General features: G+C 31.7%; 2 protein-coding genes across 3 annotated transcripts; both read right to left on the reverse strand.

Annotated features, from left to right (window-relative positions):
• Positions 1-201: 201 nt before the first annotated feature.
• On the reverse strand, positions 202-4,371 carry LOC118031289 (uncharacterized). Its single transcript, XM_035035651.2, has 15 exons — positions 4,110-4,371; positions 3,842-3,963; positions 3,609-3,659; positions 3,168-3,287; positions 2,970-3,089; positions 2,691-2,832; positions 2,449-2,619; positions 2,192-2,347; positions 1,987-2,093; positions 1,821-1,911; positions 1,467-1,608; positions 1,219-1,375; positions 958-1,074; positions 740-866; positions 202-593 (listed from the first exon to the last, which is right to left on the reverse strand). The coding sequence occupies exons 1-15, from the start codon at positions 4,149-4,151 to the stop codon at positions 339-341; spliced, it is 1,920 nt and encodes a 639-aa protein (XP_034891542.1). The 5' UTR covers positions 4,152-4,371; the 3' UTR covers positions 202-338.
• Positions 4,372-6,796: 2,425 nt separating this feature from the next.
• Positions 6,797-10,403, reverse strand: LOC118031291 (uncharacterized). Of its 2 annotated transcripts, none has more exons than XM_035035655.2 (6): positions 10,266-10,403; positions 10,046-10,131; positions 9,325-9,460; positions 8,622-8,759; positions 8,403-8,524; positions 6,797-7,173 (listed from the first exon to the last, which is right to left on the reverse strand). In XM_035035655.2, exons 2-6 carry the CDS (start codon positions 10,087-10,089, stop codon positions 7,008-7,010), a joined length of 606 nt encoding a protein of 201 aa, XP_034891546.1. In that variant the 5' UTR covers positions 10,090-10,131; positions 10,266-10,403; the 3' UTR covers positions 6,797-7,007. The 2 variants fall into 2 exon arrangements, with proteins under 2 accessions (XP_034891546.1, XP_034891545.1); XM_035035654.2 differs by having other exon boundaries at positions 10,233-10,387.
• Between the last annotated feature and the right edge of the window lie 9,754 nt (positions 10,404-20,157).

Consider the following 20,157-nt stretch of genomic DNA (forward strand, 5'->3'; position numbering starts at 1 on the left):
ATAATAATTAATCGAAGTTATGGCCAATTTCGAGTGGTGCCAAGATGTCAATCAATTTTTGTTTATATAAACAAGGTTTGTGCTACAATTTCTCGTGGAACTATTATATACAATGTCCGGAGCAGAGCACTCATAACCTTAACCAAGATGTTTAGTTCTTTTCTTTCGTTGTTAATGTAACAGAAAGATTTGAAACTCGCAGACCAAATGTTTTCCTTGATTTTTATTTCTTCACAACCATCTAATGGTTGTCTCATAAGCATATAATCATTAAATTTCAAGAAAACTACAGAAATAAGTTAAAATGTCAGAAAGTAGTGTGATAAAATACAACCGGGCTAAAACGATGTCTCAGAACTAGAAGAAGGAGGGCCTTCCAGACGAATATAATCGTACATAATCCCCTGGAAAGGGCTGGTGCTTCTTGGCTGTGTCAAGAACACAGCGTTATCACCTTCAACAAGTCGAGCACCAGGGACATCTATACCATACAGCCAGTAGAGTCCATGAATTCCATGTCTTGCAATTGAGTTATCCTTCCCTATCAATCCGCTCGAAAATAAGGGTTTGGCCTTTGGATCGTTTATTCGAACCTTTTAAAAAATAAACTTGGATTAGTGCTATGTAAAACTAACATCAATGGAAACTGGATGTTCTGTGGCTTTTTCTTTGTCTGTTTGTTTTTTTTCTTTCTGGAATTACTTCTGATTAGTTAATGATCATTTGAAGATTACCATACCTGCAATTCAGAAACAGTAGCCGATGCAAGTGCTACACGTAGTTTATAGATGCCATTTTGCTCCACTTTGTCAAGATTAAACTTGATTTGCCATGTGGTTCTCTGGTATGTGTTATCATCCTTCTTCCTGCAATCAAGAAGCCAAAGATACAAATGAACAGGTCCTCTTAACTACATGTTAATGAAAGCAAAACAGCATCGAGGTTGCAGAATTGCACCTGGTAACCTGAGCATAGAGCCAATCTTTTCTGTAATCACTAACTCCAACGGTGTACACCAGGTCTCCATCAGGATATAATTCGCCATATCTTTCCCACAGTCCGTACTGCCTAAACCTGAAAATGAATGCAAGTATCCAATCGATGTTCATATGATGACACGATGGAGCTGAAATTTCTGCTCCAGGCGCGTGCACAAGGAAGATGGAAAAAGGTTATTGCAAAAATAAGCCTCATCAGGACAGATTGCTTTTCACAAACCTGTCAGGATGATTAACATAGAGTTTATTGATGTACTTAGGATTAGGATCAGGAACATAAAACTCCTCTGCCGAACGATCAGGGATGCCTATCTCCCACAATGTTGGCCCGTCTCTTGGAGGCTCGTACACGAGATCACCCATCTCAATGTCACAGCCTGTGTTCCAGGATTTTTAAGGTAAAAATGTTTTGTAGTGGTAGAATAAACCCAAAGAAATTAATACAGAATCAAATCAATGGAGTTATACCTGATGTAATGGTAATGGAAACGTCGTATCTATAATCGCCAATAACGCCAGGAACCCATGCGTAAAGGTTATAGTCACCAGTGCGCACATTATTGATGGAAAAGTAGCCGCCCTCATCTGCTCTATTCCAGAATTGGTAATCCTGATAGAAAATAGCAGGTAACATTATTTTCTTCCAGAATCTGCCAGAAAAAAAAAAAAAAAAAAAAAAAAACAATTCCCGTAAAATGGCTTCTGTTAAGATCGACAGAGCATTGGTTCTCTTTATTCCTTTGGCGGATTCTTACAGTGCTTCTTTGTTATGTCGCGGAAATGGTTAAGAATAGACAAGATAACAAAAAATCAGAGTCACACCTTGCATTCTCTTTGCCACGATCCGACATCTCCTGGTAGTGCTAGTCCAACATAAGCTCCATTTGCTGGTGTATAATCATCGCTTACAAACCTAGACATTGAACAAGACAGTCATTAAAAGAAAGTAATCGCAGATAAACCAGTTTGATCGTCTCTGCACCCCTACCTGTCTAGCACAAATAATCTGCCACTAACATTCCCTCGTTGATCCGATTTTTGGTAATCCTCCGAAGCTGGAAATCTATAAGGCCAGCTTTGGACTTCAATCAACATCTAATAACCACAAATATCAATCTTTATCAGTTCTAACTTATTAAAGATGAAATTTGCTTGAACTACTGGTATAGTTTAAGAGTTAATCTCAAAATAACCTGCAATTTAGCGTCCTCCCAAAGCGAAAGAGGGTCATCTCCATCCATCACAGAATTAAAATACATAAACACGGGTCCAAATACTTTCTTCCATGCCTCACCAGCTCCAATTTTGGGCACCAAATCTTCTCCCGAATAATGTGCACTGACAAACATCTGGTCATGACATTTGGATCCAATAAAAGCAATTTGTCATAGACTATCATTGCAATAAAATGCTGTTAAAAATGAAGAGGCTAATAATCTACATAGCTTACCGCAAGGGTGGTTGGTCCAACATGAGAGGTTAAGTTCTGTTTAACTGGTCCACCAGATCGAAACTCATCGCTTGGTGTAATTTGCCAGAACCCTACTGCCGGGTCCATACATATCCACCCATGTACCTTGTTGTCTTTATTTTCAATTGAGTATTGGTACTTATCATCCACCTATACATTTTATAATGGAAGAGATCAAAATCCTGTAAAAATTAGAGAGAGAGAGAGAGAGGAGCACATGCCTCTCCTTTGAAGTCTGGCTCGACAGGATTGACAAGCTGAACTGCCTCAGGGTAGGCCAAGGGTTGGCCTCTTGGTGGCAATCTGTCATCAGGTAATGGCATGTATCTTTGTCTATTGTCTGCCGCGATCATGTAGTGAAACCTATCCACTCCAACCATCCCAATTAGAAACTGTCATTACTCCGGGTTTTTAACATTCCATTTCTTAATATTCTCTCAAGTTTCATGTGAAAAAATAGCCACCGCAAGGCGAAAAAAAAAAGGAGTAAAATCGGTTACTTGTCTTTTCTGAGCTTGAATGCAATCCTAGTTTCGCCAAGGTTAAAACCAGGCCATTCTTTCAAGTGCTCATAGATGGCGTAAGAGTAGAATCCTGAGGAACCACGAAGCATTACAAACCTATAATAGAATTATATTAGGTTTGTCATCATGTTTCTCCTTTTTCAATGGAAAGCATTGAAATAAATAAGGAATTACCTTTTATCTATGTTCAGGGGAACGAGTTTGCCCTCCTGTGAGGAATCCCATGTTCTTGTGAATGAGACCTCCACTTGTTCTTCGGTTTCTACAATAACCTCAAAACTTCTTCCTTTAATCCTGTACAGTAATTAGACCTTCACTGAACTCCGGCTTAAGAAAGAAAGGAATGAGCAATCTCTTCTATTGACCAAATTTTAGTTTAAAATTAAGGACCGACTAACTGTTATATTAGTTATGCATCATTAAATTAATATTCAGGTGTTCGTAATAAATTGCACAGATTGTGCCAATCAACATACATGATAACAAGCAAGTATTCGATCAATCTTTGGTTAATAATAAAAATCCGAATTTAATGGCATGAGGCTAGCTATTAACAATTCATTAAGAGTTAATTAATTATAAGCCTGTTAGAGAGGGCAGAAAAAGAGAGCATACACATCGAAAATTCCTGTAGTTCCTGCTGTATTCCATACGAGGTCCCAGTACCTGCATCTCAATCCAAAACGCAGAATTAGAAACATGCATGGTCAATTTAGGTAATCTATTTTCTATGCATGTGCCTCGTTGATTTAGCATTTTGCAATCACCAATAGTTTTAGCTCTTCAATTTGTCCCTCATAAGAAACAAAACAAAAAAAAAGAACAGAAATAAACAAAAAGTATTGTACCCTCTATTAGATTCATCATTTAGAACTTCAAGTAAATTGTCGATGCCACCGTATCGTATACCAGTGACGATTCCATCTGGGTTTGACAGAGTGACTTGCAGTATGCCATTATCCATCACCACCTACGTACATGCATCATGAAAGCTAAACTTCAAGAAGAGAACGACAAAAACCTGAAAATCCTTTGCCTAGCATTCTAGCATTTAAGAGAAAATCAAGAAAGAAACCAGAAAAGACATTAATGGGGAAATCAAATTTATTAGTTTACATGACGATCCTGAACAAGGAGTTGCACCCCTAAATGTGGCATGCTAAGGCTCTTGATATAGACCCCGGAAACAATTGAATTTTGTATGATTCAAATTAGGCTGCAAACTGATACTTATCAATAGTAATACTGACAAGAAATTTGAATGGAGGAGGTCCAAATATATATGAAGGACATTGCAAGAATCTATTGACCTTCGGCTTCCTTAAAATGCATTCTGTTTATCACTTTTGTCTTTTTAAATCTCTTAACTTAGTCGCCACTCGCAACTCGCCACAGTTTGGTGCATTAGATAAAGGCGTGCAAGAATCGCTATATATACGTGGAGCAGAGCAACTGCGTGAGTTACAGAATTAAGATTTAATAAATTATAAGTCTCACTAATCGCTGTATATATTCTTAAAAAGACATTTTATTACTCAAAACACACAAACGATTAACGTAGGAACAATTCTAGTTTTACACAATTAAGACCTCTAACCCTCAGAATATTCGGTACTAATCTCTGTTAAGACATGTAGAACACTGTCGTTGGGACGGCGTATTAAATCTCCTTATGTGTATTATTTAAAGGATGATAACAGTGGGTCCTTAACTTATCGCCGAGTTTTTCTTTATGTATTTATTATGTTTGAGGTCGGTGTTTTTTTTTGTTTTTTTTATGTAGAAAACTTGACCTCCACATCAAGAAACTGAAACATGGAAGTTAAATATAGCACGCATTGATTCTTATCTCGTTCGGCAAGAGAGACAATACCTTAATTGTTCTGGAGTGCCTGTTCGACTAAGCTTAGCTTAAATGTTTAATTCTGTTGGATGCATTTGGTGAGCAGATAGGATGGATCAATGTAGAATCAATCGGCCCTAGTTTGTCCTACGTAGAGTGGGACATAATACTTAACGTAGAGTAGGATTTTTTACTCAGTTTCTGTAATCATTATAAAAAAAAAAAAAATTATACAGATAAATATTATTTTATTGGGTTAGATCTGTCCGTCCATAAAAATAAATCGGAGTTATTAAAATAGTAACCGTGTTTTTCTATTTGTATATATGAAGACATAACTGATGTGAAGGTGCAAGAAAGAAAATAATTTTGTTCTTTTTTTATATTATTATTTCTAGCTCTCAAAAGTAACCAATTCTGAGAAAGTATACATTGCGAAAAAGAATAGATGATTGGTCGATTTGTTCACATAGCTGGACGGCAGGCATGAATATATATATATATATATATATATTTCATCCTTTGATCTAAATAGTTGAGCCTTTACATCTACATGTAATTGGATGGTGTGATGGGACAGAAGAACCACTGGTTTGTCTTCTTAGAAAGTGGACATTAAACGAGATAGAACAAATATTAGTTAGCCAATTGATGTGATTTCAATTAAGTAAGTTTGGCTTCTTGATTTTTACTTGAAAGGTACTCGACACGATTTGGTATTAGCTTTATTCATGGGAGTGTTGTTATCGTCCATTCAATGAAACACGAAAAATAGCACTTTATATTCATCATGCATCAAAATAACAACGACAATATATATTATATATATATATATATATATATATATATATATATATATATATATATATATTAATTCAACAAATATAATTTCAATTCAAATTCTAAAATAAATTAACTTGAAATTATATAATTTTAAATTTTAAAAAAAAAAAATTGAATTAATATGATCCGATTAACTTGATGAATCCCAAGATAATTTGGACGACTAGTAAAAATATTGTTTGACTTAAAAAAAAATCAAGACAACTTCTTTTTAAAAAAATATATTGAGATGATAATATATTGAATCGACTCAGGTCAACCTAAATTAACGTTTTAAATTTATGATATAGATCATAAGACTATGAAACCTCAAATAAAATAAATAAAAGATTGTTCTAAATAAAATTATAAAAATATCATAAGATCTTTTTAAATTTTAATTGCTTTAAAATTTTAACTTGAGATATAAGAATACATAGAAAAACTTCTCGTAAAATTTTAACTTGATTAAATAATCATATTAAAAGATATTTTATAACTATATAAAAAATTTAAAATGTTAGCTTTAAAATTAGAAAGAGATATAACCTAGATAATATTTTTTAAAAAAAAAAAAAACTTTATTTGATCGAAGTGGAACAACCATAATATAACAAGAATATTCTGACCAGAATTAAAACTGAATTTCCGTGCAGAGATTCCAAGTAAAATAAAATCTATTATAGTTTATTTTATTTTTTAAACTAGAACGAAATATACCAATTATCAAAACGAAACAAAACAAAGAACCTTGGTCCCAGGCACGAGGGCCATCATGTGCAAAAGCAAGCAAGAAATGCGGGTGCCGACCAGCAGCCTTTGTCCTATCTTATTGGGCCTTCGGGGCCATCCGGCCCAGGCTTTGCCATTAACATCTGGCTCATTAACAGCAGCACCCTGTAAATACATGGGCTTTGAAAGCTCATTCTGGTAAGAGGCGAAGGAGAGATTAGGGGGAAACAGTGGTTGTAAATCCATTTACTTCATTATAAACTGCATTTTCCGTGCCCAACCACCATGTTCGGCTCTAATTCTTAATGCATATTTCTCCAGTCAAATATCATGGGAAGCGAAGAGAAAGTCACAAAAGACAGTAAACTGACAACATAAAATGCCTGCCAATAACGAGAATGCAACGTTACTAAGAACCCATCATTTACAAAAGTCCAAATGGTGGAGCTCGTTTCCAATGAGGATACGTCTTAACATAATCTGTCGATATACCAAGACAATCTCAGTGCGTATAGCATTGCAACAACAGTGTTCTCAGACGATTACAGATACAGACAAAAGGAAATGGTAGCTATTAAGCTGATTTACACAAAGCTCATATGCAATACTTCTCGGTGCTAATGCACTTGACTATCCTCAGTTTTCTTCTGGAAGAGAAATGATCCTAACAGAACAGCAATGCCAGTTATTGCAATGGTGAATATAAGTCGTTTCCGTGAAAAGTCCTGTGGCTGCCTTCTCTGGGGACCTTGTGGCTGTCTTCTTTCAGGAGCCCTCACATCCCTTTTAGACAAATTCCATAAGTTAAGAACCATGGAAAAAATATTTAAATCCAGATACTAATATCTTTCCAGTAAATCCAAAAGAAGGTTCAGAAAACATAAAGCAAATATCAAAAAATGCTCATTGGGATTTCACAACTCAAAGTGTCCACAAAAGAGGCCACAGATGCTGAAGCAGCATACATATCAATACAGGAAAACCATGAAAAAGGTAACCATGCCAGTGTCTCTATAAAAGGAGGATATGGACGCTCACCATGGCCTCTAATACAAATCTAGGGATCGCAATGGGTACCCACAGTCAGGTTTCTACTATATCCATACCCTACTACCTATTATCCAATAGGTAAGAAATTTAGATATTTATACCTTATCCCATCGGGTTTCGGGTATCCATATAGAATATAGATATCAATTAACCAAGAACTATTTATTATTCAAAATAAAATAAATCAGTAATTTATATATTTGAGGTATGTTTATTTATATTAAATAACAAATTATAAATGTTATACATATATGTGTGTATTGTGTCAAAATTGGGATATGTATATATTGTATTGTATTAAAAAATTATAAATGTTACATATATATGATACAACTATATATATCTCAGGTTAAGTCTGGGTCAGGTTTAACAGAAATCATACCATATTCATTACCTATCAGGTAAGGTAAATATCCAAATAAACCCACCCATTCGAGTCAGTTCAAATGTTATCCATCCGGTTCCGATGAAATTGTCATCCCTATTCAAATCCATACATGCCAATACTAGGGCCAACTATCCAGAAATAAGCTAGATACCTAAGGGGTCTGCTACCAATGAAACATTGAAGTCAAGAGAACCATCTTTTCACAGATTAATGCATGCAAATATAACGTTGCAATTGGATAAGGATTTTAAGAAGGAAATAGGAGAGAGGTTGTTTGATATCCATCATCTCTATTGCATGCATCTCTGCTGCAATAGGTTTAACCATCACTCTCAATGCTTTGCAAATTTTTACATTTTCCACATCCACTGTCTCCGATTGTGTTCTGTAATACCACCACCATGCTTCATATGATATATCAATCACATCAAAATCATTTGTGCACAACATGCTATGTGATGAATATCTCATAAATGAGAACATCAATTTGTAACACTTGGACCTAGAAAATCAGGAAGGCAATATAATAGCATTTTCATTCAAAAATTGCAGGCAAGGGGTATAGTATATCTACCTGGAAGACTCTACAGTAGTATCTGGTAAGCCAGTGCATCTAGACTCATGATTATATCTTTCTCGCAGTCTAATGTATCTATTACACATGTGACAGAGTTCTGTCCGATTCCCACATACCTCCTAAAATTAAGAGAAAAGCAGGTGTACATATTAGATATGCTAAAAGCATGCAGCAGAAACAGATGTTGAAATTTCTAAATCATTGTGAGGTCCCTACCTGATGCTCAGCTAGATCAACTGCTGGCAATGGAAACTCACAGAACTCACATGTGACAATCCTTTGGGGACAATTTTCACCTTTATGGACAGCTAGAATTTCACGTTCCATTGTCTCACTGCAGAGTGAACAGGCTACCTACTCGATATACAAGTCAATAATATAGAGAGCATCAACATATATTTTAATTACTAAGGTAGACATAAAACAAGTATAGACAAAGAAACAATCCTCTCAAAAAGCAAACAGTAGGAACTCCAAAACTGGATATATTGGTCTTCAGCACCCACAACTAATAAAAGAAATATTCCTACTATGTACATATGTAACTATTTTGCTTCAAATAGTAGGTCGAAGAAATGGCAAATTTATGAAAATACACATAATCGATAATGCTAGAAGGAATGCATTAACAACCATAAACAGGATACTTTTTTTCTTCAATTACACCCCATCAAACCCCGCTCCCACATTACTTGAACTAATGACCAAGGATCACAATTAATGAAAATGCAAACATGACGACATGATTTTTTTTCCCAGTAAAGCGCCGCACAGAATTAACTGGAATAAGTTGTCATCGAAAAAATAAATGAAGTGAAGAAGACCATCTCATCTGAAATGAGTAAGAATGATCTCTGAACTAAAAAGCTACTACATTAGCTTTCCACTAAAAGCAACCACTTCCAGGAGACCAACATACCGGAGCATGAGTGTTCAAGAAATGTTCCTCAGCATGTTTCTTGGGGACCATATCACCACAGATTTTACATTTTTTGAGATTTCGGAAACAATGTGCATAGTGCAAATCAATGTTTGGGGAAGGAATAGCTCTGTCACTGTAAAAAGAAAAATTAATTGAAAAAGAAATCACTAATTAGCACATCAGTTTTGTTTAAGCATCAGACCACTCACCGTCACCTGAAAAAAGTAATCCGAGACAAGGACGAACAGTGCACTTGCATACAACATTCCAGGGGAAAAAACCCAACATATTCCCAAGAAAAGCACATCAAATCAAGGATCACAAGGAAATTATCAAGAAAAGCTTGATCCACATATTAATTTCAGTAAAATTACAAAAGACTAGTAAATCGAAAGAATCTAACAAAAACAGCGAAGCTACAAATAAAGGGTTATAATGAAGAATAGATTGAACACAATTCAAGACTCAAATGCCTCAAGATACAAGCATTTCAAGGTAAGAGTTGACCACGGTCACGAGAAACACCAATCAAGAAGACAAGCAGATCGAACAAGGATTACACAGAATTTAAATCCCAAATATTTTACGAAAATCAATAGAGGTTTTGATAAACTTAGACAAGAGAACTCTAGAAAGAAACAAGGCCAATAATTAAATAACAATTAAAAAAAAAAAAGAGGGAGAGAGAGGCAATCAGAAACTTGATAGTCATAATTACCAGTGACTGCATATGCTAGTTGATTCCTCAGATGCAACTGCCATATTCGAGATACCAAACGACGACCCTTTCTCTTCGATAAAAATCTTAAGGAAAACCAAAATAATCAAGTACACAAATCGAAATCGGATTAGATTGCATGAAAATAACGATCGACAAACAGACAAAAGGAAGACTTTATTACAACCTGTGATTTTACTCCTGTTTTGTTCTTAATTACCTTGACCAACTCCTAAGTCTTCTCTGTTCTCTGTTTTATTGTGCTGTAATAATTTGGGATTTTTTAAGAGGAGCAATTGACGATTCCTTTGGTTTGGGTGAACAAACTCTCTTTTATTTTCGATGGAAAGACCTTTTTTTTTGGGTACCCTTTTGAGTCCATATTTTGCCATGCCAAACAAATGCTTTTTCTTGTATCCACGCGCTGTCTACTTGCGTGTGTTACAAGCTCCTATCTCTTTGGTTTAGTCTCTACCTGGCTAGGTCCTGGCAAATTAACCTTTTCGGCCCAGACAGAACTCTGGTATTTTGGGCTACGGTTTCGATTATTAAGGATTGCTGGACTTGCACGGGTTTGATGCTTTGCTGGACTTGCATGGGTTTGATCTTTTATTTCAATGTAATGTGCATAGTTTGTTTTTAATGGATTTTAAAGATGGGATTATCCTTAAAAAAATAAGGTGTAGTTTAAGGTGTGGGAGCAGCCCCTTTTTAACCTTCTTTTTGTTTTGTTTTTGTATGCGTGAGGATAGTGTATCCAAATACTCGAGACAGTGGGTTTGTTCATGTATTTTTTTTAGGGTAGCAGGTATAATAACATGTTTATTTTCATGTTTTAAAACTGTTATTTAAAAAAAAAAATTATTTATTTATTTTAAATTAATTTTTTTTATAATTTTAGATTTTTTATGTATTGATGTTAAAAATAATTTTTAAAAAAAAATATTTCAATATATTTTCGAGTAAAAAACACTTTATAATACAAAATGAACTCTTAATTATAATGAATTATTAAGTGAAGTTAGTGGACTAACCAATTATAAAGAGGATAATATTATTATATTAAAAAATAGTAAGAATTAATTGATTTTCTCTCTCCTTATAATAATAATAGTAGTAGTATTAGTAACTATATTTTTTTTTATTTATGAGTCTTAAATTAAATCATAAACAACATCTATTAGTTATATATTTGTAAACCTAGTGCCCCTGCCCCTCCATCAAAGCCAGAACCTTGATTTTTATTTTACTAAAATTCAATACACAAATTTAGAGTGTTTATTTAATTTTTATCAAGACCTCCATTTGTAATTTAAAACGTTGCAGTGGTATTTGATATTGGACTTAGTATAGTTTTATATAGATGGAATTAACATATATTCTATTTTTCTTAGATAAATGATAATCACTATTAAAAAAAAGGGTTTATTTTTCAAGAAAAGAAAATATAAATGTAATTTGACATTTTAAATCAGATTATTAATAATTAATCAATTAATTACAAAATTTATTAATTTAGCTTTATATGTCAAAACCATTAACATTTATTAAGTTAATTCTTATCATATAACATAGACAAATATTAACATATATCATAATTAAAACTCAATTAAGTATTTATTAGGTTAAATCCCCACGTTCATAGTTTCAATATGACTTGAAGGGTTCCAACAACAACAATAACTATCAAAGTACAATCATATAAAATTCACAAACAACACTACTCCATTATCTTAAAATTTCATCTTTTATTATAAATAAAAATTTGAGGACTATCAATCACTGTCATGGAAGAAAAATATAACAAACATGTGATTTTCATGGTTATAGTCTCTCTTCTTTTTTTCGTTCTCATTTTCCACGTCTGTATTGTATGCATATATATATATATATATATATAAAGGAAATGATGGAGTTCTCACATGTATTTTTCTAAACAGGCAAAGTCAAGTAAGAAATTAAGAGAAATGGAAAACTGACATGGTTTTTTATAGAGCGGAGGGGGTAATATAGACATCAATGAGACTTATTACTTATAATGTATTTTTTAGAGTGGATAAATTGCTCCCTGAAAAAAGACAACACAGCTAATATCCAGGGGTGTTTTTTATTTTTTATATTTCTTGTACGATGTAATTACCGTGTAACTCCTAGGACCTATTTTTTTTTTTTTTTCTAAGGTCAAGGGGCATTTTAGGTTTTTTAAATTTCAGTTTTATTAGAATTATCTTATTGAGTCAGAGGTGCTCTAGTCTTCTTAAATTTTTTTTTTTTAAATTTGGTACCTCTCATGGCTTTTTGTAGTTTTTCACAATAACATCTAAAGCATCACACCACCTTTTACATAGTAGGCTAGTGTGTGTTGGCTTTTATGACACGGAGAAGCTTCTAATATATTTCTACTTCATCCCTTACTTTTTTCTCTCCTCCACCTCAAAACATATGCTGACCTTACAAAGTTGTAAAGTGACCCTCAATCATTTAATTATATCGAATTTAATTTATTATTTTTTTTAATTTTACCTCTTAATATTTGATTTTTTATATTTTTTTATCAAATTTGATCCTTATCATTTTGATTCTTGTTTATTTTTTATTTAATTTCTTTTATTGGATTTTATTTTTTGATTTAATCTCTAATTTTTTTATTTGAATTATTTTTTAAAAATTTGATCTCTATTCTTATAATTACAATTCTTTTTTATTTTGAGCTCTCTTCTTGATGCTTTTTTTTTTATCATGTTTTTAAAACCTAGCCCGAGAGTCAACCCCTATCATGTCCCAGGTCATAGGCTGGGTCGGAGAATCTGGGTTACTGAGGTTAATTGAATTTTTTATTGTGAAGGAAATAAAAATGACATTATTGTAATAAAAATAACGGCAAAAAACAATCAATAAGTGTTGACATGATTTATCATTAGTTAATCGCTTGATTTTTTATTTAGCTAAAATAAAATTGGTATTATTTTGATAAAAAAAATCAATGTAGAGAAAAAAAATACAATTATGATCCTTTTTTTTATTGGCCTTTCTTTGTTTTGGATTGTTTTTTTAGATTTTTTTTTCAATTTCATCCATTTCCATTTGATTTTGTTTTGTTTTTATATTAAATATGATACTCATTTTCTTGATTGTTGCTTTTTTATCCTTTTATTGTTTTTTTTTCCTTTCAATTTTTCCCCTCAATATTTTATTTCATTTCTCTCTCTCTCTCTCTCTTTTTCTAGATTTAGTTCTTATTTTTTAATTGCTCATTTTTAGCTATTTTCTTAATTTTTTTTATCTTTCAATTTTATTTGCAACATTTTCTACTATTTTTGTTTCTTTAATCTTAAAATAGTAATAAGATGATACTCTTATTAAAATAATGTATTAATATGCTTTATAGGAATAGTAAAGCACTGTACTCATTCTTTAACATTGCAGGCTAATGTGTAGTAAATATTAAGATGTATATCTTTTATTTCTTTAAATAAAAACAAGATTTTTAAAACATAACATCCCATCATCAAACGTTACTTCCACTAAAAATACTTTTAATTCACAACGCAGCATAATAATCAAAATACAGGACAACACATCGCAATACTGCTAAAATACTCTTTTAAGCTAGCAGCACACAATATTATCCAGGCGGTCCCGCCAACCCACCAAAACGGGACAGTGGGAGGAGACATGTTAGCAGTGGATTACTTTACTTATCCCATTCCATAGATATAAAAGAGAAGGTAAGAATGTCTTTTTGTTGAAAGGTTCGTTTCCTGATCTCACCACTCTTCCATCTCATAAAGGCCCCGAAGATGTGATTTTAAATTTTTCAGGAGGAAAGTTCCCAGGTTCGGGGGTATACGATAGCATGGTGTGTGATAATATAGCAGTAATTGTTTTTTGGAATAATTTTTGTTTGAAAATATATTTAAAAAAATTTATTTTTAATTTTAGTATATCAAAATATCTGAAAAATATATATATAAAAATATTAATTTAAATTAAAAAATACAAAAATAATCACAGCCCGAAGTAAGAATATTTTCCACAGCCGGGGCGATAAAGTAATGGAAGTCAGTGAGGGGAAGATCAACATTCTTTTTCTTGGTCTATGCACTGATATCATTTGGCTGATGATTGACACTTGTCCTCACTTTTAGTTGGAGGAATGGAAGCTCGTGTTTTTTTTATTCAGTAACCTCGATTATGGGCTAGTTAATCACAGGGACCCATTATTTTTTTAATTTCCTAGTACGGTTCAACCTCGTTGGCTGCTTCATCTTTATTCACGTGGGCTCGTCCAATGGGAAGCTTGGTTCAAGAACATGCAATCCCAAATCCCAGGCAACGTGATCTGTGTTTAATTAGACAGTTCACCAATTAATAACCCCACAAATAATATGCATTAGATTCTTAATCATTAAAGCGCTCGCTAATGATTCTCTTTCGAGTTAAGGAGAAATTAAAGAGAGATTCTGATGTTGCCATGGAGATCATAGCCACACACGATTTTGGGCGTTGGTCTCAAGCTGTTTGCCATTGGACAAAGGCGTGCGAAGAGAGCCCTCGATTGGCTAATGAATTTTGTCGCCTTCACGTGCGTGTTCCATCTAAGCAAATCAAATCTTGACAGCTGCTTGCTGGACTCTCGTGCGCCTGGAGGATTGCAAGATTTGCAGATTCAACATCGACGTCGATCAATTACACGTATTATTTATCCCAACTTAGAACTGTGCTCTGCAATTCTGCTTATCTAATTACCACCATCAGATTTCAGATAAAAAAAAAAAAAAAAACGAAATAGCCATGTGTTCTTGGCTTCGTGTGACTCTTTAAATCTGAACCATTGATGTATCCACGTGTTACGAACACAGCAGATCTTAATCTACTTGCAGCTGCATTGATGATATGCGCCCGGTCGTTTTTGAAAATTAGGACTAAAAACTTACACTACTGGATAGTAGTTATTATTTTTAAAACATTAATTTTTTTAAAAATAAAATAAAATTGATAACACTTTGTTATCGGGCATTGGACTGTTGACCAACTGTATCAAAATTAGAAATTAGTTGGACCACAATTTTTAGTAATAAATTAAAAAATTATTTTGGATATACTGTATTTCTCGGATTTTGAGAGACAGGGCCAATATCCTTCTCGTATTTTGCAAAATATAACCAAGAAATATTCAAATCCACACAAAAACTTGCTATGAGCCTACCAATCCATCATAAGTGGTATGCAGGCTCTGGTTCTATCTCGATTTAGCTTGATTTGAAATGCATACGAAGATTTGAAATCTTGCCATTCAAATTCGAATCACCTGCAGGCACTCGATGTCAATACTTTCACGAGAACGAAGAGGGATGTAAGATAATGTTCCTCCTCCTCCTCCTCCTCTTCTTTTTCTTTCTGGCCAATAACCTAGCTGGGGATTGTGGAAGTTATCTAATTATAAGACTAAAAAATATAATCTTGTTATATATCACTTATCTATTGGGGGTGAGTGAGTTTTAAATAAATATTTATTTACTCACAAGACTCCACTTTTCAGAGTTGTTTAAGTACTGATATTTTTTTTGAAAAATGCAGTGTACATCATGTTTCATGAAATTTAAATAAAAATTTTTTTTGCTTAAATTTATTTATTTTTACATTTTCATGTCGTTTAAATGTGCTAATGTCAAAAATAATTTTTTAAAAAAAATATCATTTTAATATATTTTTAAATAAAAAAATATTTTAAAAAAACAATCATTATTATATTTTTAAACATCCTTATATAAAAGACAATTATGTTTTCTTAAGTTAATGAGGAAAAGCGTTGACAAGTCTTGATTTATTATCAATAACTAAACAAGGATAAAAAATGATTATCAGAATGTGAAATCCAATGTTATTTTATTGTTTTTTTTTTAAAAAAATATATTCACATGATTTCTTTTAACTTATCAATCATAACTATAAAGGAACTTCCGGGAAAAAAAAAAAAAACTACAAGGGAGAGACGTTATGTGATTAGAATATAAATAGAAAAAAAAAGAAAAAGAAATAACTTCCAATATACAATGTTTAACTTGAGAAAGTTTCTTTCTCTGCCGGAAAGGAAAGTCGTTATGATAGCTGAGATGTACATTTAAGAAAAAGAATAGTTATTACGAGTTAATAATTTTAAAAATCTTTATGTTTAAATTTTAATAAATTCTTCTGAATATGTTAATATGAGGCGTGGTTTTAAAATTGTTCAAAGAAATAATTTCAATTGACCTCTAAATTATTCCAAATATACCTACCCTCCCAGCGAGAAAAAGTTCAGGCGTTGAAGGCTAAAATATATTTGATGGGCTTCAGATAACTTGAAAATTGGGTTGTCAGAACTACGATAGACAGAGAGAAAAAAAGAAAAAAAAACAAGAACACAGAGAATCAGCAATTTATATCTCTAATAATTCTTAGTTCTTACCAAAAAGAGAAGATCAGGTACCTTGGCTACATCAATTTTTGCTTGCACCTGCAGGCCACACGGTCTCCGATTTCTTAATTTGGAAAACCTCAAGAACAAGAGAAAAGGAAATCACTTTTTTCCTCTGCTCGTCGTCGCTTTTCACTGTCTAGATTTCCTGTCGACACGTGGTGACCCGACCGTAACTCCTCGTCAAAAAGATAAGCAGGGCCTTCAGCTTTTTTTTTTTTTTTTAAATGACGAGGATGTCCTGGCCCTACTAAAGGACATTGAGGAGGCTCAGTTGTCTTACCAGAGGAAAACATCATGTGTCATCTGAACAGTGTCCTTTATACGCGGCTTGTCTGGACTTGAATTGATGACTGTTTACTCACACTTGCACTGTACTGCAGGTTTGATTTCGAATTCTTTTGAATGTGTTTTTTTTTAAAAATAACTAACATGCAGCGAGTCGCTTGCTATACCCGAGACAAGAACGCGTCGGCTGCAATACTCTACTCCGCATTCAACCACCAATATCAAAATCCAGGGCGGAACCAGGGGAGGCAAGCAGGCGGGCCCTGCAAAATATTTTAATTTTTTATTTAATATTTAAATATAAAATGATATAATATTTTTATTTTAAATAAATAAATTTTTTAATAATATATTTTGTTATGTTAATTTTGACCTTTTCTATTAAATGCTACCAACTTCACCTCTATCAATATGATAATTAAAAATTCAGGAGGTAGAGTTTTTAAATTATTTTCATTAAAAACACTTAATAAATACTTTCAAAGCTTTTTAAAATCTTTCACTAACTTTAAAATATTCTAAAATCAATTAAATCTAAAAAATCAAAATGAAACTTGATTTTTTTTCATATATATTTACATGAAAACTTATAAACATCAAATTTTTTTATGAAATGGAACCTGTTGATATCAAGTTCGATCATTTTTATTGTTGGTATTGCAACAACCAATAATTTTTTTGTTTTTACTGTTTTTCCTTAATTTTCTCTCATTTGTTTTAAATTTTAAAACTAAAAATAAATCATATAAACTTTTAAATTAAAATAAAAATTATTATGGGGTTAGGGTTAATTATGTATTTTGAATATACATGAACGTTATTTAAATACTTTGCATTCAATAGAATGGATATATATAAGAAATAGGATTGTCACATGTGTTCGTAGCTATATCCTATATTCCTACATGCATTAATTTTAAGTTCCCGTTTGTTTACTGGAAAATAGTTTTATTTTAAAAAGTGAATTATTTTTTTGATATTTGATAGTATAATGAAAAATAAATTAGAAAACATTTTTCAGTATTTGGTTATGTCATGGAAAATAAGCTAGAAAATAACTTATTAATATTTTATTTTTTTCAAGTTTATTAAAATAATAATGAACAAATCTTACAAATTAAAAAGTTGAATGAGAATGAAATTGAAAAAATATATAACTTCACAAATTATTTTTAATAAAATAAAATAACAATCAAAATAATAGAGATCAAATATAAAAAATAAAAAAATAAAAAGATGAAGAAATTCAAAAAATAATAATTAACATTTCATAAATTATTTCAAATAAAACAAGTAACAATCAAAAGAATGAGGATCAAATTTGATAGATAAAAAATTTCAATTAAAAAATAATAAGGGAAAAGCAAATAACAATTATAAAAATGAGGACCAAAATTAATATAAGAATTAAATTTCAAGGGATGAAATTAAAAAATAAATATTCAAAACAAAATATATATAGTAATCAAAAGTTTGAGGATCAAATTTGATATAATCAATAAATAATATGATATTTTTAAATTTTTCACAACTTCCAGAAAGTGTTTTCTACTTAAAATAAAATGAAAACACTTTTCTTGAAACCAAGCCAATTTTTTTTACTGGAAATTATTTTTCATTGACTAACTTTTCTAATAACAAATAAACATAAAAAAATTTTAAAAATAATTTTTTAAAAAACTACTTTTTCAAAAACAAACACGGTCTAGGATTGATCAATACCGTGCCTGTAAAAATCTAACTCAATAACATTAACCAGGTATGAGATCAAAATAAATCACACACGTATTTTGTTTTGTAGTTATGTAAACCTTATTAAATATTTATTTGGTAATACAGGGTAATGATATTTTTTAACTAAAAATATATTAAAATAATATTTATTTATTTGTAACATAAACGCAAGAAACACAATAAAAATCTCTCTCTCTCTCTCTCTCTATATATATATATATATATATATATATTCAACATGAAAATAAACACTCCCTGTAGCTGTTAATTTTAGTGGGAGGTTGAAATCTTTATTTTAACATTATCCCTGTCAAGATAAAAGAAATAGCAGGGTGACAGCAAAAGTCACTGCTAGTAGCATAATAAGTGATTCTAAAACACTTTACTCGTCGTGTATCTATATAATACAGGATTTAAACTGTAATAGTCAATGAGAGAGCATCATTCAGCTGAATTTAATGAGTCCTAGCTAAAATTTTATAGCGTCTAAAGTGTGTCAAATCAAAATCATATAAAATTAGAACATAACTTATAAAAACTATAATTGTTTTAAAATTCCAATCTATTTACTGAAAAAGTAAATACATATGTGTGTGTGTATATAACAAATTTATCCTTATTTTTTATATATATGAACACGCATACGCACATATAATATAGTAATTAAAAGCTGATATTCAATGCGGTACATATTCCCAAGATAACGAATGTAATTTGTGAATTAATTTGAAGTCCTTGTTCAAATTCCCAACTTAATAGATTCTCTCTATTGTTTGTGGAAACATTAACATTTCCATTTGTTTATTGCAAGTGGCTACATTATTCACAGCTTAATTAAGAAATACTAGTAGCTCTTTATCTTTTTAATCCCCACGCAAAACATGATTAGTCACAATTTGGCAGCGAGTGAGCTGGTCCTACCTGTGGACAGTGACAGCCTCCTGTTACTCTAGCACCCCCCTCTCCAAAACCTTAAAAAAGCCACTTTGGGAATTTGGGGGACACAGTGGCCATTCCATAAATACAAAGGACAAGTTAATTTCCACTCCCACCAGGTGGTTTTAGATGACGAGCAAATTAACTTAATTATGACACGAAATTAATTCATTTGAACAACTTTTAAAATTTATTAAATCTTGTTTATTTTTTATTTAAAAAAAATCAATTTGTTTTTGTTTTCAAAATTAAAAAAAAAATATCAATTGCAAAATTAGACTCAGCTAACTAAAAAAACCTTACTATAAATTAAAAGTTTTCAAAACCAGCTAAAAGTTCATTAATTTATATTTGATTTATTTAGTTTTAGAAATTCTAAAATTGAACTGAACTGAATTAATCCATTTAATTTTTTAATTCAATTTAATTTGATTTAATTTTTTTTAAAAATTAATTTAATTAAGTTTTTTTAATTTAAATTAAATAATTTAAACCGATGCTGACCCCTCCTTTTATTTTAAAGAAAAACAACAAAAAAAACTCCCAAAATAGGATCCATGTATCCGTATGCAACACACGTCAATGATCCATACGTTAGACGGCTCTATTTTTTATTTCTTTTCTGAAGTCTCTCAGCTTCTAACTGGAACACGTGACCCAACAAAAAGAAAATGAAAATACCACTACCTGTCTT

The sequence above is a fragment of the Populus alba genome, chromosome 11 (genome assembly GCF_005239225.2).
Source record: "Populus alba chromosome 11, ASM523922v2, whole genome shotgun sequence".
NCBI classification, from domain to species: Eukaryota; Viridiplantae; Streptophyta; class Magnoliopsida; order Malpighiales; family Salicaceae; genus Populus; species Populus alba.